The sequence below is a fragment of the Saccopteryx leptura genome, chromosome 7 (assembly GCF_036850995.1).
Source record: "Saccopteryx leptura isolate mSacLep1 chromosome 7, mSacLep1_pri_phased_curated, whole genome shotgun sequence".
Lineage (NCBI taxonomy): Eukaryota > Metazoa > Chordata > Mammalia > Chiroptera > Emballonuridae > Saccopteryx > Saccopteryx leptura.
In genome coordinates this window covers 67,256,433-67,280,441 of record NC_089509.1, presented here as the reverse complement: position 1 = coordinate 67,280,441, position 24,009 = coordinate 67,256,433, and the positions used below count along the sequence as shown (strand labels likewise).

Here is a 24,009-nt window from a genome sequence, read left to right as displayed (position 1 = left end):
TAAAAGATAAAAGCAGGTGTATTCGACGGACCTCAAATTCAAACCCTCATTCATAATGAAGAATTTGCCAGGAAGATGAATAAGGAGGAGAAAGCAGCATGGCAGTCTTTTGTGGCAGTTACAAAGAACTTCCTTAGCAACAGAAAAGCAGAAAACTATGAACTTCTGGTTCAAAGGATGCTGCTGGCTTTCCACGACATTGGATGTAATATAAGAGTTAAGATTCACTTACTGAACAGTCAGTCACCTTGATAAGTTTCCCGAAAATCTTGGAGCTGTTAGTGATGAGCAGACTACTGCTGGAGCATCAAACGAGATTGTCCTCAACAAGTACACAAACGCAGAGCTACAAATGCAAATTTTTACCTGAATAGAATTTAAATAAGTTTTACGCAAATTTTATGATTAAAATGTTTTAATATGTTCTATTTCGAAATTGTAGAAATTCTGATGCAATGTCTTTTAATGTATTAGTGTATTTACTGCATTATATAAATTATATTTTCACAAAGATGATGCCCAACAAGACAGTCTACTTCAGGGGTCTCAAACTTGCGGCCCGCAGACTAATCCACGAAGTTCAAAATATTTTGGATAAAATTAAGTAAGCCTAGGGGCCTACTTGTATTTTTTATTTCTCTAGCATCCTAGCTAGATATTAGCTTAGTTAACAGCAGCTGTGATGCGAACTACAGTTTCTGGTCGTTTTGTGACACTGAGTAAACTGTATGTACGATTGTGCTTGTTGTACTGATTTTTTTTTGTTTTCAACTGCAGTGAGAAAAGTGTTGCGTAACAGTTGCCTTTTGTAGACCTAGTGCGGCCGCCTAACGGCTGTGATCTTGCTCTGCGGCCCACATGCTGAGTTGAGTTTGAGACCCCTGGTCTACTTCATTATGTTAAACTAAATGTTGAAAATTTTACAAAGATGAAAACCTAAAATGTTGAATTGCAAAATAACTGTAGCTTACAGAGAAAAACTAATGTCAGATTTGAGATCAGCACACTCGAATTAGGTAAGAACAAGTGTTTTGTGGATGCAATAAAAATTTTGTTCCCCAATGTAATCAATTACCACTTTATTCTGTCCTACTCATCATTGCTATTTGTGAACTAGAATTATTTTTTAATCTTTGTATTAGAATTGATTCTAATACCTTGTTTTTCAAAATGTTTTTCATAAGCATGCTATTTACCATGATGTGTAACATACACCATGTATGCAATATCTATCTATTCCACTAAAATCAGATGAAACTGGATTATTGCCCACATTTCTGAGAAAGGAGAACTTGTCAAAATCTTAGTTTTTTGTGGAGCTGGAACTTGAACTTGTATTGAACTCCAAAGCCCTTTTTATCTGAGTCTGCTGGCGTTCCTGGATGTACAGAAAGAACAATTTTTTTGTGGGGGAAGGTTTGCTCTACCTCTGCCTTTACAATATTTATACCTTTGTCAAACTTTATATTACAGCCACAGTTATTACATAACTACTATGGGAGAACCTTTGACTTTTCCCCCTGTAAGGCCAGTGGCTACCGCCATCGTGGCCATGCAGGTTCCTATTGGATTCCGGCAGAAGGTAAGGGAATTGTGGGGGTGGAGGATGGTGGCCCACTCCATTTATTAAAGTCTCTTAACAGTGGAAGAGAAAACACGCAGAGAATACCACTTCCCCTTCTTCCATCTCAGGACCCCACCAGTCTCAGCACCCCCAGTCAAACAGGCCTGCTGAAATCAGGGCTCCCCAGCCCTGCAGTACTCCCTCTCTCTCTCTCTAGACCAGGGGGTCTCTCTTTTTGGTTGAGAGAGCCATGAACGCCACATATTTTAAAATGTAATTCTGTGAGAGCCATACAATGACCCATGTACATTAGGCATTATCCAATAAAAATTTGGTGTTGTCCCAGAGGACAGCTGTGATTGGCTCCAGCCACCCGCAACCATGAACATGAGCTGTAGGAAATGAATGGATTGTAATACATGAGAATGTTTTATATTTTTAACGTTATTTTTTTTATTAAAGAATTGTCTGCGAGCCAGATGCAGCCATCAAAAGAGCCACATCTGGCTCGCAAGCCATAGGTTCCCGACCCCTGCTCTAGACTCTTCTGCAAAACAGGCTGGGGTTTAAAAACCGGTTCTCCAGCAAACAGCAGCAAATATCACACCTCCTCATGGAGGCAGGCAATCCACAATTTGCAATCTGCTGCCCTGAGGGCAAGCACCACAGCCTTTCACAGACTATACACACAGCCACTGCCCTGCACCAATGCAACAATTAGGCAAAATAATGTATAACCAAGCAAACATGTTACAAATTTCTCTGACCAACACCTCCTCTATGTACAAGTATTTTCAGTGAACACACTGTTGGCCATTTGTTAAAGGAAAGCCTATTGTATTATTCTAAGGAAGAATTCTCTTCTATATCAGCATTTAAATTAGCTGTAAGTTTAAATTTACCAAATGATACTCAACATCACGAATGATTAAGAAAATACAAATCCAAACCACTTCGCACCCACTAGAATGACTATGACTATTAAAAAAAAAAGCAGAAAATAAGTGTGACAAGTATGTAGAGAAAACGGAACCTTCATACATTGTTGGTGAGAAAGTGAAACGGTACAGCCTTTGTGAGAAGCTGTTCGCGGGTTTCTCAAAGACTTAAAGAGCATAACCATGACACAGTACATTAATTCCACTCCTAGGAATGTATCTCAAAGATTTAAAAACAGGTAGGCAAACAAATCCCTGTACTCAAATGTGTATACTGGCACTCTTCACGGTAAAGTACAGGTGAAAACAACCCAAAAATCCTAATAAATGGACAAAAACCGCTTTTATTTAGTATTGTTATTTCTTGAAATGCTCAATATTTTTTCTTCTTTAGCCTGTTATCGCAGTTAGAGGACTGGGAATGGCCATTCTTCACAGTTCTATAACCAACTTACTTTGTTGAGTGGTATTATTCTCTTTTACTAGATGAATTCCACTTCCACTTTTTTTATTTTAATACTCTGGTATTAAAGAGACAGCTGTTCGGTGTTTTCTTCCTTGTTTTCATAAATAAAACATATATTAGTGGATGTTGGGATAATTAGCTCACGCCATCATCCTCCAAAATTGTAACTTATTAAGTTCTGATTTACTTTTATTTTCAGCTTTTTGCACTAAAATCTCATGCCCTCATTAACTCATTAGCTAACTACACATACGTATGCATGGTCTTAATGTTTAGTAGACTCTTCCCACACATCTACCAATACTTCTCCATTATAACAGGCAATCAAAGTAGGAAGTCCTTAGGTTAAGAAATAGTAAGCCATTACAATCAAGTAAGAAACAAGATCTTAAATGGTTCTTCTATAGTGTTGGGTAAACAAGTGCTTTTGAGGTTTGCTCGCTTGTATTGGGGCAGCACCATGTGTGTATAGTCTATGGATGGCTGTGCGTGCTTGCCCTTGGTACGGCAGATTGCAAATTGTGCATTGCCTACCACAGTGGGGAGGGGCGACTGTTTGCTATTGTTTGCCAGAAAAGGGGTATTTTCGCCCAGCCTGTTTTGCTAAAGAGTTGAGAGACAGAGAGAGAGAGAGAGAGAGAGCGTCAGCGCACAAGCAGAGGGGCTTGGGAGCCTTGCTGAGGCTGGGTGGGGGCCTGTGAGTCTAGGTAAATCCAGAGAATGAGTGTCCGGGTTGTGGAACCAGAGAAGGGGTCGGGGCTTGGGAGCCCTGAGAAAGGGAAGCAGTCTTCCCTGCCAATTTGCTCATCCGCCCTTATGAGATTCTAATAAACGGAATGGCACACCATGTTCTGGCTCCATGGTTCCTTTACCGTCTACCCGAATTCAATGGGAACCTGCATGGCTATGGCAGTGGCCACTGGCCTTACATACAGCTTCACAGATAATAAATAGTATTTCATTATCTCCCCTGCCCCCTCTCCACTCTCCACATCCCAACCAAGATCTTAAGCCTCAGTATACAGTACCATTTCTCAAACAAAGGACTGGAAGGCTGCTAGTACCTGAATCCTAAGAGGCATGCTTTTTAAAATGCACACTCTCAGGATACCCTTGGACTAACTGAATCAGAATCTCTGCTTTAGAGAATTATTGATTACAAGAACCTTTTGATTCACCCAACCTAACCAATACTGCTTATATACTGCATCAGGGTAAGGTGACTTTATATGATAATTATTTATCATATAAACTGGGACATTTCTGAAAGTGAAAAGAAATACTATTAATAATTACACCAAGACAATAGCTATAAACCAGGATGTATGGTCAAAGCAGGATTCCTGTGATGCTCCACACTGAGAATTTGACTAGTTTTAGAATTACTTTCAACTAATAAATTCATTAAAATTATTCAAAAATGTAGTGCAAAAGCATTATAACAAAGAGCTGAAATATAAAGAATTACAAGATCCATACCAGTCCTGGTGTCAAGTCCAGTTAGAAAGAAAGAGCACATGACAAGAGGCAATCAATAGCAGAAACACGTAAGCAAGTCTCTCAAAAGATAGTTGAAAGTTTTATTTATTTATTTTTTTTATTTATTTATTTTTTTAGAGAGGAGAGGGAGAGACAGAGAGAGAGAGAGAAGGGGCGAGGCGCTGGAAGCATCAACTCCCATATATGCCTTGACCAGGCAAGCCCAGGGTTTCGAACCGGCGACCTCAGCATTCCCAGGTCGATGCTTTATCCACTGCGCCACCACAGGTCAGGCGAGAGTTGAAAGTTTTGAAACAAGCATTAAAGGTTTACTATTATTTGGAGGATGACATCATTCTAAGCAATGGGAGAAGGTAAACAAGATGCAGAGTCTAGGGAACCCATGTTATGCCCAGGGGGTGGGAAACAGACCACTTCTGCTTGAGGAGAAGACTTTTATACATAATGAAAGTTAAAGATAAGTTAGAAGCCAAATGCAAAAACTTTTGATGGACATCCACTGAGCTTGCTATGGGAATTCTATAATCAAAAGGTGAAGTTGACAAACACCGCCAAGTGCCCAGGGGAGAGGAAAAAAAAGAAAAGTTAAAAGGAAAAAAAAAAAAAGATAAATATCACAGGAAGGAGGAAATAATAAATACTAAAAAAGAATAAAAATGACACAGAAGACATTACAGGAAAAGCAAGAAAAAAAGTTGAAAGAGAATTAAGAAGATGGGCACCTAAAAAAGAAATTAAAGTAAGTCATGATGAAACACTGACACCTAGATTACCAAATGCCATTTCTGAAATAGAGAGGAAAAGACAAATTTAAAATGATGAAAGAAAAACAAGACAGAAAAGTAGAGACATGGCTTTAAATATGGCTCAACAAACTAAAGATAAATGTGAAGGTAAACAGGGGAAAAGAAGAGATGACAGTTAAATGGGTTTTAATAATAAATCTCTCAAAAGCAGGGGATTAACAATTAGAAAAAGACTGTAGGCAAAAATTGTTTTATAAAGTTCAGCTTGACACAATGGGCTAGCAGAAAAATCCTGTTAAAAACACAGGTTTTCGGCCCTGGCCGGTTGGCTCAGTGGTAGAGCGTCGGCCTGGCGTGCAGAAGTCCCAGGTTCGATTCCCGGCCAGGGCACACAGGAGAAGCTCCCATCTGCTTCTCCACCCCTCCCCCCCTCCTTCCTCTCTGGCTCTCTCTTCCCTTCCCGCAGCCAAGGCTCCATTGGAGCAAAGATGGCCCGGGCGCTGGGGATGGCTCCATGGCCTCTGCCTCAGGCGCTAGACTGGCTCTGGTCGCAACAGAGCAACACCCTGGATGGGCAGAGCTTCACCCCCTGGTGGGCGTGCCGGGTGGATCCCGGTCGGGCACATGCGGGAGTCTGTCTGACTGCCTCCCCATTTCCAGTTTCAGAAAAATACAAAAAAAAAAAAAAAAAAAACCCACAGGTTTTCCTCTAACTAAAATTCACTAATAATGAAAACACCAAAGACATACAAAGATACAAACAAGAGTATGTGTCTATGTACATGTTAAGCTCACACATAAAGTTTATATTTAGTATGAGATTTCAGAGTTCAGTGGAGGTACAGAGAGTAAACTGATGGAGGAATAAAATACCATTTTTGCCTAGAAGACAATTACACATTGTAAGGCCAGGGGCGGTTGCTGTGGCCATGCAGGTTCCCATTGGATTTGGGCAGACGAGACGGTAAAGGAACTGTGGAGCCACAAAATGGCCATTCCGTTTATTAAAGTCTCCTAACGGTGGACAAGCAAAGAAGCAGGGAAAACTGCTTTCCTTTCTCTCAGGGCTCCCAAGCCCCGACTCCTTCTCCCAGTTCCACATCCCATACTCAATCTCCAGACTCACCCTCCAGACTCACAGCCCCCCCCCCCCCCAGCCTCAGCAGGGATCCCAAGCCCCTCAGCACTCCCCAGCCAAACAGGCTGGGCAGAAATACCCCTTTCTCTGGCAAACAAGGAGGAAGGCAACCAGCAATTTGCTATCTGCAGACCTGAGGGCAAGCCCCCACAGCCTTCCATAGACTATACACACATGGTGCTGCTCCCCGCCAATGCAAAATACAAGTGAGCAAACCTAAACTCACTTGTTTCACACTTGAGCACATTGGTCTCCCAACATTCCACCCCTTTAGGATTGCTCACTTCACAATCTACACCACAGGTATCCCTGTGGAAGGAATGAAATACATTCCATAAACAAACGAACTGTAGTAACAGCACAAGTTATACAATTGCAACAATCACAAAGGTGCCCTTCACAATGTCTCCCTGAGCACTCTACCCAAGGCCCAAACTGGAGGCCTATCTCTAGCCTCCTAACTCCATGGTAGGTGGAAGGGCCTATACGCTCCAGGGCTGTGCCCATGGAAACCTTAAAGCAGGCATCCCCAAACTACGGCCCGCGAGCCGCGTGCAGCCCCCTGCCGCACTTCTGGAAGGGGCACCTCTTTCATTGGTGGTCAGTGAGAGGAGCACTGTATGTCGCAGCCCTCCAATGGTCTGAGGGACAGTGAACTAACCCCGTGTAAAAAGTTTGGGGACCACTGCAAGTGTCCCTGGTGCCTCTTTGCAACTGGATAGAGCAGGTTCCCAGGACAGGAGGGCCTCGACTGGAGCTGCCCCCGCCCCCATAGAGGTCTCTTATAGTCCAAGAGAGGCATGTCCATCCAACAAGGGAGGCGGTGCCCTCCCTGGTTGCAGTCCAAGAGTCCATGGCACCGTTCCGTGATCAGTACACAAAAGCCCAACTATCTGTGTGAATCACCAAGGTAAAGGTCCATTATAGGTAACTTGGTTCACATAGAGCCTCAGGCCCCCGCCCTCATCCCTATAGTCATGGCAGCTCTGAAGATGCTGCCCCAAGAAGGAGTATGTGGCAACAGTGGCCAACCTCTCTACCTCTGCTCCAGAGAGCATCATGCCATCCACCCCTATGTCCCACAACTGCAGCAACCCTACCAGGGGCTCAGTAGGTACTCCCTGCTGCTAGGTTTTTACCTCCTGGATGACCAGTGGTCAAGCTCTTAGTGTGCAGACTCCTTATCCTCAGAAGAGGAGCTAGAAATACCTGCTCCCGCCGACTCAGAGCTACTCAGCTGGTACAGCTCCGTCTTTGGCTCCTGCAGCTGCCAGTTCTTGGCCCGAAGCTGAACCCGCAGACGTTTCTCCCAACAACTGCCTCTGCCAACATTCAACTTCCAGGGCAAACTACAACTCATGAACTTCTAGGTCACTCCAGTTCCAGGTGCCACCAGTGCTCAGCAGCTCTCAAACCCAGTCGGCCTCCTTCTCCAGAGTTTGTTCCAATTGAAGCCATTCACTGGTTCTCAACCTTTAGCCTGACCTGCAGTTCTCGGATCCGCAGCTCTTTCTCCAGTGACTATTCCAGATGATGCCCTGTTTGCAGACTCTAGAGCTCTCGACTTCGGGCAGCCTCTCACAGGGTGAGAGGTAAAAAACAGCCAGCTCACAGTCCTCCAGAGTGCCACGGGGAACCAAACACTAGGGAGCAACGACCACTCTCTTTCAAGGGTGTCTGCGGCTCCATACCAATCTGATCCGAATCCTGCCAACTACGCCAGATGTAAAGCCAAGAGATGCCGCCATGGCCATGCAGGTTCCCAATGGATTTAGGCAGACGGTAAAGAAACTGTGGAGCCAGAAAACGGTGGGCCATTCTGTTTATTAAAGTTTCGTAACAGCGGACAAGCAAACAGGCAGGGAAACTGCTTCCTTTCTCTCAGGACTCCCAAGCCCACTCAGTCTCCAGTTCCATTCTCTGGACTCACCGTCCAGACTCACAGGCCCCCACCAGCCTCAGGAGGGTTCCCAAGCCCCTCAGCACTCCCCAGCCAAACAGGCCTAACGAAATGTTCCTTCTCCGGCAAAGAACAGCAGTGAATCAAAGAATAGCAAAGAATTGTCTCACCTCATGGCAGCAGGCAGTCAGCATTTGCAATCTGCCGCCCTGAGGGTAAGTACCCACAGCCTTCCAGAGACTACACACACGATGCTGTCCCATACAAAATATAAGCGAGCAAACCTAAACACACTTGTGCAAAATACAAGCGAGTGCAAAATACAGGCGAGCAAACCTAAACACACTTGTTTCTCACTTGAAACACAGTTTTGCCCAATACATATGCAGTAAAGTCACCCATATTTAATCATGATAGACTTTACATAAGAAATCTATGACAATTATACATTACTTAAAGCAATACTATATAAAAATGTTTTTATTACAGCATTATGATTTGCTATCATTACAATGTGGAATCAAACCAATAATTTGCTACTGAAGTGAAAGAAAAAACATTTGTAAATGAGGAGGGAGTTATTTCTGGCAGCCACAATTCTGGGAGGGGGCCCTCTGAGCACTTAAGCGGAGTCCTAGGATGTGCTCAATGTTTCACAAGGTAAAGCACAACAGCCCAAAATGCCAAGGGAAGACCTGATGAGAAACAGTGTAACTAGACAAAAAAGGTTCCTTTGTCTTGTATATTTAGATAACAATAAATTTCATTTTTAAACTCAATTCTTGTGATAAATTAATTTGACTCTGAGAGAGGCCGTTGCATTCCAACCTGATTTATTTTAATTCAGAACTTAAAAACAGAACTACAGCTCTAATAATGATATTTCAGTTATTCTCACATTAAGACATTAACTAGCCCTTGACAAACAATGAAGAGGTGCCTAGGCGAATGTCATTAAAAAAACAAACAAACAAACAAAAAGTAGCCTCCATTAAGTATTCTGTTTTCAACCTAAGGCAAATTTTAGTTGAATGCACGTATCTGCATTATTTTACCACCAAATATATCCATGAATTTTTTATGCATCCAAAGATTCCTAAGGCAAAGCAATCTAAATTGAAGTTTACTTAAAATTAAGAAGGTCTGTAAGGATTATAAAGGCAATCAATCTACTAAAGAGTGGCAATGGATTGCAACACAGCAAATGTGAGTTCACAATGATCCTGAAAAGGATACTGGGAAACCAATTTATTATTGCGAAAAAGAACAGAAATAAAATTGGTGAACAAGGGAAAAAATCAAGCACTTACTCTGACTTTAGCCAACTGAATAACCAAACAGAAGATGTAGGTAGGTATCTCTTTAGATATATATATATATGTATATTCCAATGGATGGCCAGCATCACAAAGACAACCAGATCTTACGGGTCTCCTGTTAAAAATATCACACTGCTACCTTTGAAGCAGTTTTGTCAAATAACAATAATAAATCACACCTGAATTTGATCAAACCTCTTAAACTAACTTACAAAATTACAGGAAACACCAAAAACAAAAAGATATTAAACTGTGCAATAGGAAGGCAATAAGCAAAATCCCAACTCTGAGAAATCAGACCTGTTTCTTCATTGAATTGCAAAAATAAATGGGGGGAGGGCTTACAGAATAGAAGAAATAGAAAAGACATATCAACCAATCACAATGTGTCTAAATTATGTGAAAACTGATTCCAATAAATTAGGGGTGGGGAGTTGCCTAGGACATCATGAATCGTAAATTTGAGCAATCGCTGATCAAGGAACTTTGATGTGTTAATAACATTGTGGTCAAATTAAAAGTGGTCATTACCTTTTGAAAAGGCATACTGAAATATCTGTTCCTCAAAATGTAGATAAAATTATGTCTGAGATTTGCTTCAATATAACATTGAAGATGAAAGGAAAGCGGTTATAAAAAACAAGACTGATCAAGAACTGGTAACTCTTCAAACTGGGTGAAGGCTTCAGGGGGATTAATCATACAAGTCTGTTTACTTTTGTAAATGTTTCAAGTTCTCTATAACAAAAAAAAATAATTTTCAAAAATTAAGAAACCTCAGCAGAAAGGAAAAGCAACCATTTGCAACATATTTATTTTAGGATTTAAAAAAGAACAAAATGAATACTTGGCATAGTCCTCTATGGATATAGAATATTATGCATCTGGGAGGATATAACAAAAATGCCTTCTAAATTTTTAAACAAACACTGGTGTAAATAAATAAAGAAAATCTAAAGGTACACCAGTTAAAACTACCATCAAATTCCACATAGATCAATGCATCTAAGTTTGTGTTTGAACCTTTAAAATGCCAGATTTTTTCTCATTATTATAGCAGGTAAATTTATTACAAGCATATATATCACAAAATCCAACAAATATTACCAGTACCCTTAGAAACAATGAAACAAAAATAAAACCATAACGCCAAGGCCTTATGGTGCCCTCTATATTTTGTTGTTGATTCTCTTTAAATTGAGATGACTACAGAAAGCAATAGGAAGTTATAAAAAAATATGTAGTCACAATCTTCCACGATCGATTCTCAAAGGGGACCTTGGATAAATGGATTCTTGACCTACTAAAATTTAATGTGAAAAAATGATCCATTTGTAAAGGACCTATAAGATTGTAAATGGCAAAACGAACTATAAATAACCACCCTCAGAAAGGGAATGAATGTTTATAAAAAGTGAAACGCATGGATGTAACAGGAGGATCATCATGATGATTTATAAGTAAAGGAAAATAAAATAAAAAGGTAACAAATTCATGTTTCCCTAGGCCTTTCATTGAGACCAAAACATGTGGAGCTATACTCCCAAAAGCAATTTCAGACTAGAGATGTCTTTATTTTCCCCAGACAAGCAAGAAGTTAAACAGAATGACAAAGTATATTTGCTCTGGGACAGTGAAGCAGCAAAGAAACTTTGGAGAGGCACAAATGTTCCAAATCCCTCCAAAATAGACAAACTAAACCTCAGACAATGAATAAACACAGCACTATTGCAATTTCTTTCAAAGTTTTGTTTGTTGCCAATAACCATAAAATTAAAACAATTATATATACCAAGGACCAAACAGAGGGTAACTGGGGTTTTAAAATTTTAAATAATCCTAGAAATTTGACCCTATGGCTGTTATTCCTAAAGTTAATTAATCACTTTCCAGTGACCATCCCAAAACAGGCACTAAAAACAGGCTTATGCTGTTTACTATTTATATACCCTTTTAAAAAACCATGAAATGTTAACTGAGAGGTAAATCTTAAAGCTTTAGAATTTAACTTTATATTGCACTGAGACAAGATGCAAGGCACAGAATAATTTATAAAACTTATTTTCATTAATCTAAAATATATAAAACTAGCAGGTCACCCAGAAAAACATTTTCCATGTAAACCAGCTCCTCTTCCAAGAGACTAAGAAAAATAAGTGAATCCCATATTAATATCTAGAAATACTTTTTTGTACAAATTCATAAGTTTAGGGAAAACAGTAAACTATGAATCTATATAAAAAAAGACAAAATTAAGAGAAAGCTAATACAAAGCCAAATTTCTATAAAAAGAAATCAGAACTGGTAGTAGTATTAAAAAATAGTAAGTATACACGTTGCTAAGAAATCAGCATTAAAATTCTGACAAAATCCTACATGATTGGGGCTTTTCTCTATAAAGCTTAAAATTCTTATCTGCAGAGATTCTTTTTTTCAAACTTCAAATTCATAAACCTGGACTGCTTCACAATAAATACCCCAGAGGAAAAAGCAGAGGTAGATGTAAAGCTATTCCTTAGCCCACAGAAAAGCCATACACAAAGAACTACAAGCTGAGAACAAAGATTTACTTGCCTTTTCCACTATGTTCCTATTTAATCCCTTAACTGTCTTCCTTACAAGGAAAGAGAATAGGGCAAGAAGGCTATCAAGCTGGAGAATGCTCCCTGAAAAGAAAATGCTTCTAAATAATTTTAAAATAAGAAGAGCTTAGAACCCCCCCCCAAGCCAAGAAGGAAGCTTAGTTTTCTTTAACTCACCATACAGGCCAAGTTATACAAACCATACAGAAACAGTATTTTGGATCCTTCAAGGAGACTATAAACAAACACATGAGATATATTTACTTACACTAAGCATGCACACCCAGACCCATAATCAACTGAATCATTTTTACCCGATTTCTCAAGCAGCACTTCACAAAAGCAAAAGCGCTTCCTTTCGTGTCAAAAGCAAGCCTAGATCTCTGCCTTGGATCTGCTGTGTACACGACATACATGACATTTGGCAGTTTTCTTAACAACTCTCAGATTCAGTTTTGAAATCTTAACAAGAAGGACACTTATTTCATAGAGCTGTTTTGTAAATTAAACAAGACAGTTTATTAATAGGTGCTATATACTATGGAATCTAGTACCGTGTCAGGCTGGGTGCTCAATTATGATACTTCCTCTTTGCACTTCCACAGTGACAGTGAAAGTCATCTATTCATAGAAATATATACTCTTTGTGGAAGAGAAACTGAGTTCTCACTGAATCCCTATATGCCCCTCACGTTTTCCAGCCACCTTGCAGTTAGCGTAGGCCATGCGATGAATTCACGTCTTACTTCCAGACCAAAGCACTTAAAAGCTGGCACATGACCCTGGGCTGTCACACACAAGCAGCACAGATCCGAGGCAACATATGTGAGAACTACCCAGAAGAGTTCCTGGACTACAGTGGATTTCATATGTGCAAGAGATATAAAACTTCCTATGTCTATACATTATAAGCCTTCTAAGTTTGTTAATGCAACATAGCAAAATTTAGTGTACCCTTTTATAGCCAAATTGCCTCAAATGCTGCAAAACAAAAATGTATACAAAAAAAGGCACATCCTATGTTTAAATATTAAAGAATATCTCCGTTCTGTATAGCTAGAAAAAACTAAAAGACAATATTTGATAGCAAAGTGGAAAAGTAATCCAATATATACAGAATAACTTTAAAAGAAATGAATACTTATAGTTTCTCCTTGAGAGGAAAAAAAATCTACAACCAAAAGTCTAAATTTTTTCTAGTTAAGCATCCAAATTTTACAACAAAAAGCAATGGTCCCAAAATAACAACTGAGAAAATGAAAACGTCTATTAGGAAACAGGTAAAAGAAAAGAAAGCAGAGCAAGACTTTAAAACACCCTTTTATCATGAGTGAAATAGTTGTAGTCACTTATCATTGTAACAGAATTAGTATAAGGACACAACAGCTTAGGCACAATTCTGAAATCACAAAAGCTCTGGGGGAAAAAATCAAATTAAAAAAAAATAAGTTTGAAGCAAAATATTTTGAAAAATAACACCAAACTCCAGCTAACATGAAATCATTTGTAGTCTCGATCACACCTAGTATGAATAATCACACATTTTTGGTATAGAAACATGAATATGTTTGATTAGGGAGTGTTTCCCCAGATCCTGCTGGGGGTGTTATATACAATACAAAACGCACAGTATATTCCCATTCCAAAATCTGAAAAATTCATCATTCTGAAACAACCTGGCCCCAAGGGTTTGAAATAAAGATCGGTGACTTTATAACAAAAATAGAAACAAATCATTTCTTTATTTTCTTAATGATAAAAAAAGAAACAAATGAAATGTAAAACTGAATTTTGATGATTTTTCCAATGGTATTTCTCCTTGATTCCATTCAATACTCCTAGTACACCACAGACACAATCAGCCTAAAGTTAGATCATGTAGGAGTATAATTAGCTAGAAGACAAAAAAGAAATAAAAACACTACGTAAGCATTTCTGGCCTCAATAGACCAAAACTTTGCAGGTACTCAAGGTAGCCATTTCTATGAGGTCACATTAAAAACATCTATACATATATATCAGATAATAAGGTATAAACTATAGTACAAGAGCAGTGGGAGGTGGGCACACCAGCTCTGAGGAAGGTATAGAATATATATTAGGCAGGCATCAATAATAAGATAGGAAAATGGTAAATAGCAAACAATGCAAAGATTCAGGAGGCCAATGTAATAGAATAAATATCTACAGCAGAATTCTCAACCTCAGCACTACCCATATTTTACTCCAGAGAATTCTGTTAAGGTAAGTTGTCCTAGGTACTGTAGAGTATTTAGAAGCATCCTTGACCTCTCTACTCACTAAAGGTCAGCAGTGGTCCCCTTATTTCCTCAGTTGTGAAAAGCAAAAAAGTCTCCAAGAAATTGGCAGAAGGTAGACAAGTAAAAAATTATATAGCATACAGCAATAATATAGCATATTATGTACTTACAATGTATTATACACTATGTCTTGAAGTAACTATTAGCTTACTGAAAAATAAAATATTTAATATTATCAGTAATGTCAAAGTGTCAAGAAAAATCCTCATAATTCTTGAGGTCTACACTGATGGCAAAATTTAATTAATAATAAAATAATAAGAATTATCCATTGGTAGATGACCACAGGAGGATAGGATGGAAAATACTTTAACTGAAAGTAGTTCTATATTTATCTGTTTAACAAACCCAAATGCCAATTACAATTTAATTTTTATACAAAGGGAGTTTCAGGATTTTTGAAAAGTCAAAAATAAAAGAACTGGATGATTCGTGAGATACAATTTAGTTTTATAAAATAGAGCGCATTCACATAGCACACACTGTCTAATATAAACAATGCTGACAATTAAATGTGTAAATAAAAAAGAAGCAATCTATATCTGCAGGAGGGTTTACAATCCAGTAGTACTAAGCAAGCAAACAACAAGCTATGTAGACATCGCATGGTTTGATCGTGACCTGCCTTCACACATAATTAGAAAAAGCTTCCAAACCTCTCCTTATATCACAAAGAAGACTGTGTTTAAGATAACTGGTAAACTAGATCAATTTAGCATCTATTTTACAAATACCGATAATAATCTTATTCTCAGTAAAACTGCAAATTCTTATAATGAAGTATGTAAAAGGTAACAACCACCATCCGTATTTTAAAATTTTCCATTATAATTTCCTGGACAGTCAAAGCATTCTCTACTGAACCAAATATCATTAAACTTAAGTAAATTCCTTTAAAGAGGATATAGTATTTGTTCATCTTGCCCAATATTCTTACGTTTTCTATTTACTCCAATTCCAAGCACTTGCTTTTACTAACATCAAATAAAAAACTCCTTGCTATGTTCTTGATAAATACGTGCTTAACTAATTAAAATAAAATTATTTCTTTCTAAGGTAGGATGCCAATGTGCCGAAGAAAATGCAAGCAAGAGCGAGGGCAAGCCACAGAACTGTCTCTCCCACTTTAATCATGCCCTGACCACTTTATTGTCCCAATTTACACTGTTACAAAATTAAAAAATTAACTCATCTGATCCCCACAACAAAACTGTAAAGGGGTTATCACTTTCATCCCCAATTTACAACCAAGGAAACTGAAAGAACTATTCCACATAACTTATCTAAGGTAACGTAGCTAGTAAGTACCAGAGCAGTGATATGCATCCGGGAGGTCCAACTCTAGTACCAATGCTTTTCAGACCTTAATGTACATACAATTCACCTGGAAATCTTGTTGAGATTCAGAGTCAGTACTTCTGCAGTGGAGGGAGGCATGATTCTGCATTTCTAATAATCTCACCTATGATGTGGATGCTGCCCGTCTGAGGATCACTCTTTGAGCAGCAGAGTTCTAGCCTATCCTTGAAAATGGTGAAAAGGGTCATCATCCTCAAAAGGTGGTTAAGTTTCTCCACAGAGGCTTATGACTAAATCATGGGTTGCCAACTTCTGGTTTAGAACTTAATTGCTTCTTTTATTAATTATGGTTAAAAATAAAGTTAAAAAACTGTGCAAGTATTATAGCACCTCCTTTCAGGTTTCACACTGTAAACATATTAATAGTATAACTGGGTACTGCAACACTTCCTTCCAATGAACCTTTCCCACATCTAAGAACTATTTACAAATGTCCCTGACTATCTACTTTAACATAGATTCAATCTACTTTAACATAGTTTCAATCTGAACATATAAAAGAATATTTTAAGAAGGTATATTTGCACTTGCTCAAATGTGGAAAGAATTGGAGGCTGAGTTAAAAATGCAGCATCTTTCTATATTTTTGTCGCCTGTACAAGTGGTAACTGAGAGGACAAGAACACACTTCAGGAAAAGGTGGAACATAAATGCCAGAATAACATCTCACTCAATAAGTCCAGTCAGTAACTTTCTCTAAAAACAGATAAAGGAATGTCCATAACACAATTCCCTTCATTCTCACCAAGTATTTATACCCTAATCCAGATTACAGTATGTAAAGAATATAAATTGAAGCCACAAAATATTATGCCTATGATGAGGATGCTTTGGCCTAATACACTTCAATACCTAAAAATTGAAACGCCATCAAATCACTGAAAATAACATTTTATCAAACTCTTATCAGGAAAAGAAATACCAATACTATTAAAATATATTCAAACAAGTTTAAGGTCACACGTGTAATTTAAATTTAACAATTAAGACTACCCTAAGATCACCCTGGATATATACAATATTAGACATAACTACATAATAACTTAAGAAAATTTTATTAATTAAACATAGAAAAGGATTGAAGAGAAATCTTAATCTAGTCTGAATAATTTTGGTTTTGCTGAGTTTTCTTATATTTCATTCAACTTTTTCCTAAACATACACAGATATACTTTCATTTCTTCCCTGAGGAACAATTAAATCTGTCACATAGTATGACAAGGCTGTAAAAATCATATTCAAAACTATAATGGAATTCTAATTAAGTACACATGAAAATCAAAAGAATTAGGTTTCATCGATTTCAAACAATAGGAATTCACAGATTCTAGAATTTATTAATAAACTGCATAATTACCATAAAGCTACAACTCTCACTGATGCAGCCACGAATTACAAGAACAGCAGAATCTGTCACATACCTGACATGAGTAAAAATACAAACTTGGACTTAGCTGTCAAAAATCCTAAAATGCCTCCACTCAACACTCAATATTCCGGATGAGGACTAGATATTCCCATCCAAAAGAATCTGAAGACACATAAAACACACAAAAGTATCTGGATATTTTACATGTCAGGCATATGGAAGACTGTCCCCAAACTAATAAGAAACAAATTCTCCCAGTCCCCTACTAAGATTCTTATTTTCTGCTTTTTTCCTTAATCACTCATACAGTCACAAAGAGACGCATATATCAAAAGAACTAAAGAACTGAAAATGTCAACTGCAATAGTTGACAGTAAACATAAATTGTGATAGATAAGGGAAAACAGAGATGATGTATTCCATGTTATGGTTCGCAAGCAAGCCCAAGGGTTTGCTATTTCACTAGTCTTATCATTAAATGTGAAGCATTATTTCATGGACTGAAGTGAAATCTAGTATACAAAGAGAAAAATGAGAACAAGCTAACTTTCCATCTCCTAGAAAGAGTCTACTTCCTCTAAAATAATCCTCAGTGACCTTGTGGAACAATTCCTAGGTTAAACTGTCCAGTGTAGTTCTTCAACAACTTCAATGCTATGTATGCTACTACTCTAACGGCATTCAACACATATAAACTGGGTTCTCTAGATTTATACGTTTGGACCATTTGCAGAAAATCAACAGAAACCTTTAAAAATGTTTGACCTCACATGCAATTTTAAAATATTTAAGAGTTTTGAATTGAAAGCTCTTTACATCTTTATAATATAGGAAATATCAAAATACACTCTGCAAAGTTAAGTGTTTCTTCAGAGAGCAAATTTAACTTGACCTCCTCCCAAAAGGCTACAGAGTTGAGATACCATTTAAAAGCCTGAAAATATATACTGTAATTTATTTATTCTCTAAAGCAGTGCTGTTCAAGAGAAATACAAAGCAAGCCACATAGGTCATTTTAAACTTTCTCATAACCACATTAAAATGGTAAAAATAAAAGTGACATTTTAAATCGTATTTTATATAACCCATATAACAAAACTATTATCATTTCAACATGTAATAAAAATCTTTTTAAATCAGTAAGATTATCCTACATTCTTTTCTTTATACTAAGTTTTCAAAATCTGATGTGTATTTCAGACAGAGCATATATCAGTTTGGACTAAACTGAAGTGGTCAATAGCCCCAAAGCGGCTAGTGGCTACATCACTGGACAGTGCAGAGCAGCTCGTATGCAATCTATTCAGATCTGACATACCACTATCTGTTTAAAATTAGTTTACAATCATGTTTCCTTTTGGAACTGAATGGCTGATTATAAATATGAGCAAAACTGTTAATTCACTGGATAAATCACAATCAAATCACCTTATCTGAGAATCTGTATAACACACATAGTAGGAAGTAATTGGACAATACTCTATCTCAAATAGACTTCAGAGATAGTCCTCATCACAAGTGAACACAAATCATAGCAAAAATACAGGTAAAAGATAACATTTTCATAACACTGACTTATGTCTAACAGCCACTTTCATTCTTAAGCAAGTATCTCTATGCAAGTTATTTATAGGACTTTTCCTAAGTTCAATGAATTCTGGAAACCATAAAATCACTGTTGAAAAACCGAGCACTAAGAAGATGAACTGAAAAAAAATCTTTCAAGGAAAAAAATTATCAACCAGTTTTTCTAATGTATCGTCTACCAACCAAGAATCTTAAATGATTCTACATGTTTCCCTGAAATGAATTCCTTCCACAAATTCCAATTCATTTACTGCTTCTCACACACATATTATAAGTATCTAAATTACTAAGAATTTTCCCAAGTAATGAGGACATTTGATTAAAATGTAAATAATTCTCACAATGCATTCTCTAGAAAGCAACTAAAAGCATTAGTTTAGTACATAAAATTTGTCCTTCAGGCAAGTTACTGAATTAATCAAACAGAAACAACTATACTCTTGTTTACTTCATTTACATTTTCTAACATAGTCAGCAATTTCTTAATTCAGAAGGTCACTTCAGATTGCACACAAGCAGTAACTTTAAAACTTAACAAAATTTTAGAAGTTTCTGCACTATATAGAAGTCTCTGAATAAACACTACAGAAATATTACAACAGAACAAAAATCAGCACCATTCACAAAAATCTCAGTAAAAAGCACAAAATCAGTACAACCATACATCCAAAATGTAAACATATGCTAGTAAGTATTTTTTCCCCCAATTTATTTAATTTACCCTAGAAAATGTTTATTTAATCCACTTGCAAAGCTGAAAAGAAGCAAATACAGCCTCTTCAGCAGCACACACATCCAAGGACGATACATTAGTCTCTTCATATTTTTGGAAATTAAGTCAACAAAATTCGTTTCTTACCTGCAGTTAGGAGGAGGATCAAGGGTTATTTCAGCTAGCTCCTTCTGAATTCTGTTAGTAAAATGAGAACAGACAAAAAGGATTTGAGCTAGTCTCCAGAATAACGGGGAATTACACTGCCCTCTACCACCATGCAGTTAAATGCAAGGCTGGCTTTGCCTTCAGTAATGCTAACATGGCTGCTTCCTCTTTGTTCTCAGAGGCATAACCCAAATCCCTTAACAGAAACTTTGCAGCTTCTTTTCTCACTTGCTACTGTAAATAAGGAAGACATTTACACCTGTTTTGAGAAATAGTCCTCCACTAGCACTCAGAAAAGGATAGAAAATCTGTTTGAAAACACTTTTTACCAAAGAAATTCTCTTTTCAAGCTTATATGCAAATGAGACAAGAAGGGAGGAGGGAAAGCACTAGAATATTTGACAATGACTTCAGGTCACTTTTACCAAGGAAAGAATTAACAAGCTACTGCACTTACACATGAATAGTTTTGACAATATTTTATCTGTAAAAAGAAGTTTAAAATTTACAAATGTCTTTCCCAGTGAAAAACTTCCAAAGGACTCTGGCATTATTTAACCGTATCTGTTTCCCCTGATCTTAAGTACAGCACTTAAATGTAATAAATTTTAGAGAAAGGAGATAATAAGATATACTATATAGCTCTGAGTAAAGGGGGGGGGGGGGAAGCAATTATTGATTTTATTCAAATTTAAAATGCTTTCAAAACTTAAGATGTTTATAATGTTCCTCAAGAAGACTATAACAAATTGACAAAGATGGCAAATTATTCCAAAGACTGCTGTTATTTATTAAAATATTTAGAAGTTATTAACACTTGATTATTGATACACAGAGATGAAAACCCATTGAAATATAAGAGTACTCAGAATGGCTCAAAATGCCAATATCCGATCAGTTTTTACATTTTATTTTTCCTTTGGTTGTAATCAATAAAAATCAACAAAATGTCAACACTAATACTGTGGGTGCACTTGATATATAATTACTACAATTCATGGATATTCCACTACTAACACTGACGGAGTCCCAGTTGACAGAACATTATTTTCACCATCACAGATAATAAAAATCAACAGGAAACAAATGATCTTTCACTTATACCCAACAAAACATGTTTGTATTGCTGTTGAGTATTAAAGTGTCAAGCATATCCACAAGTTTCAGCCGGAAAAGGAACAAGGACAATGAAAGTTTTCAATCACCAAGAGCCACCTAAAATTGTAAATGGCTAATTACCAGTTTTGCCCTCACAGGAATTCAGAGGCATAACCATCATTTAATTACAAAAATTAATATGTGGGATGCAGGACTTAAAGTCACGTTTGGAAAGCTAAAGGCAGGCTTAAAGTAAAGTTTTTAATCTGCTTCCAAACATAGCAAAGGCCTTGAATTTACAAATTTTCTAGCAAACATGATTGTTTCTGATCATTCACTTGCATGAACAGAGACACTGCTGGTCTCTAGAAGTGTCAGATTCAATGAAGAAGAGGGTGACTCATAAAAAGGGGCATCCTCAACATACCAGCTCATTTGGGTTCACCAAATTCTCCCTGCCAACTCCTTAAACAATCTGTCAGAATGTTAGTCCAACCTCTCTACTCAAAGACACTCTGACTTAAGTTACTTTAAGTTACTGAAGTACAGAATAAGTTCGCTTAAAAGAATAATTCTAAGGAGGTGGCTATATACCACAGGAAGAATGACAACTCATTCAGGTACAAATGAAATTGCCCACGAAGTAAATAGTGAACAACTGCTACTGACGTAAAAATCAACAAAAGTGTCCAACTATTTGGAAGACAACCTAACAGTGTGCTTAATCCTTTGCCACATTACCTTTTAGCACTAGTGGATAACTTAGCAGTGGTTTTGCTAGAGAGTTTGGTGTTTTTCTTCTGCTGAGTGGCGGAAGGTTTTCTTTCTTCTTGTTCTTCAGGCTCTGGAGCGGCCGGGTCTCTCTGGTCTGCATCTGAACTCCCACTGCTGGTGCTGGGGCTCTCATCATCGGACCTCTGCCTATCGCTGGACATCTTGATGAAGTGATTCCTTGGGAAACTTTTTAAAAGAAAGGGGGGGAAGAAAGAAAATGTTAAGTCTAAGAAAGTAGCTAATAGCATGTTCTTCTCTTAATATTCACCTAAAACCGTATTTTAATGAAAACACTGGGAAAGTGTTCACACTTAGCACATCCTACAGCAAGGTTACAGGGGAGGTGATGTGTCTCCCAACACCAGCGTTCAGGGATTTACCGAACTCAAGTTAGAAAACCCACTCACATTTTTTTTTTCCATCCCTTGGACAATCTATCAATTGTCTACTTTCTCAGAAGGCATGAAACAGATTTGCCAGGGAACTTAGGCAGCGAGCATTAATAACATATGACACACTGTAAATAACAGATCTCGCTGAAAAATGTCAAAAAGTCACTAATAACGTCTAAATATTTACACACTGACATTGGTCAAAGCTACCAAATTCTTTCCGAAAGGAAAACATACCCTGTTAATCGCCCATATGCTTATTTAAGGTGGCAATTCCTCCTCTGTGCACGTAAGCCTTTAAATACAACATTTAGGAATTTAAAAATCAACTAACAAGCTGCTCTAGCCGTTTCCACGGCCAGCAGCGAAGATTCACCCGGCCAAGACTAAGCTGCCACCCTGGGAAAAGCAGAATCCAAATTGCACCTTCTGCAAAGCTCCCAATGCCATCAAGGTTCCTTGCTCAATTTTTACAGCACGGACCGACATTTTGTTCAGAATAACGAAAAAATATATATATAACAGGAAAAACAAACAAACAAACAAAGCCGCAAGAAGTGCAACAAATTTCCGCGCCCGCAGAGGCGAGCCGCGGCCGGAGGCGGCGGCCACGCAGCTCCGCGGCCCTTTGTGGGGAGGGCCGCGCGGGGGCCGCGGGCAGCGCTCGCCGCGCCGGGCGCCAAGTGATGCGAGCAGCCCGGCCGGCCCCGCCGCGGCTCGCGGACACCGGCGGCGCGGGCGCCGGGCGCGAACAAAGCTGCCCGCCCCCACCCCCTCCCCCGCCGCCGCCGCCCCGGCCGCCCCCCACGCGGCCCCCCGGCCCCGCCGCCTTACCTCGGCCGCCCGCCCGGCCCGCTCGCGCGCCGCTACGGTGTGGGGGAGGGAGAGAGAAAAAAACCCTTCCTTAAGGAAATGGAGGCAGCTGGGGGGGGGAAAGGGGGGGGAGGGAAAAAAAGAAGCCGAGGAGGCTCTGGCCGGGGAGTGTGGAACATTGAAAGTCGGAGGGGGCTGTGCAGTGCCGGGCTCCGGCCGGAGGGTGGCGCCGCCCAGCGCCTTCGGAAAAAAAGAGCGGGGGGGAGCTCGGCTGGGCGAGGGCGCGAGCTCCCGGCGAGGCGGAGGAGACGCGGGAGACCCCCGCGCGCTGTGGCCTCCCGCCGCCGCCGCCGCCCGACTCGGCTCCTCCCGGCCGCGCAGTCAGCAAGTTCCGAGGCGAGCGCGGGGGGAGGGGCGGGCGCGGCGGCGGCGCGCGTTCTCGCTGCTTGCCTGGCGGAGGGGCGCGCGCCGCCGGCGCTCGGCGGGCGCGAGCTGTTCCCGGGAGCTCCCGCGCGCTCTCTCCGCGCCTCCCTTCACCCGGGGGGCGCACGCGTCCGCCCGCGCGCGGCCAGGACAAAGAGCGCGGCGGGGACCCGGCGGGCTGGCCCCTGCCGCCCTTGGCCGCGGAGCCAGTGCCTGAGAGGGCGGGGGAACGGGCGCTGTCTCGCGGGGCTGCTGTGCCGCGGGGTGGCTTCCGGCCTGAGCCCGCCTCCGGAGCGAGGCTGCCCATTGGACTACCCGCCCCGCAGGCTGGGGCTGGGGCTGCCTTCTGGGCGGGCGGACTGAGGTCATCCCCGGGACTGGCCACATACCCTCTGCCTGCGCAAGGGTCCTGAAATCATGGTGGGGAGTCCCCAGCTGTCCTAGAGGACTGGAAACTAATACGTGTCCTTGAGGGGGCCAGGCGCGCAGGTGGAGGAAAGCTGCCTTTTGCCCCTCGTGGGAGTTAAAAGGGCAAGATGGGGTCATGGGCATTGAGGGAGGAAAAAAGGGATTCTACATTATGGGACCTGCCTCTGCTTCTCTTTAGCCCTCAGGCAGTTCTTCGGATACTTTGCAAACTTAAAATTACAAAACAATTTTTTAAATGTCCCGTTCAAGATTGTTTAATGTGAAGGAGAGGAGTTAAGAACTTAAACCTGACAGTTTTTACTGTGGGGCTATTCTGACATGCATGCTAGATACCAGTTCTGGAAAGAAGCTCCAACTTATATTTGGTCAGAATGTCCACACTGATGACGATAGTGAAGGTTAGTGGTCTAT

General features: G+C 39.6%; 1 protein-coding gene across 5 annotated transcripts in view; it reads right to left on the bottom strand.

Moving 5' to 3' along the window:
• The window catches only part of UBE2E3 (ubiquitin conjugating enzyme E2 E3), a 97,871-nt gene extending 74,481 nt beyond the window's left edge, over positions 1-23,390 (bottom strand). Inside the window, exons 1-4 of one of the 5 annotated variants that reach the window (XM_066345804.1) lie at positions 23,197-23,390; positions 22,768-22,799; positions 21,509-21,727; positions 19,649-19,699 (exon numbers count right to left, since the gene is read on the bottom strand). In XM_066345804.1, coding sequence (XP_066201901.1) covers positions 19,649-19,699; positions 21,509-21,702 — 245 coding nt within the window. In that variant the 5' untranslated portion in view covers positions 21,703-21,727; positions 22,768-22,799; positions 23,197-23,390. Of the gene's footprint in view, positions 1-19,648; positions 19,700-21,508; positions 21,728-22,170; positions 22,310-22,359; positions 22,541-22,767 lie in introns of those variants that run through there. The other 4 variants (XR_010746630.1, XM_066345801.1, XM_066345803.1 and 1 more) reach the window with 4 other exon arrangements.
• Between the last annotated feature and the right edge of the window lie 619 nt (positions 23,391-24,009).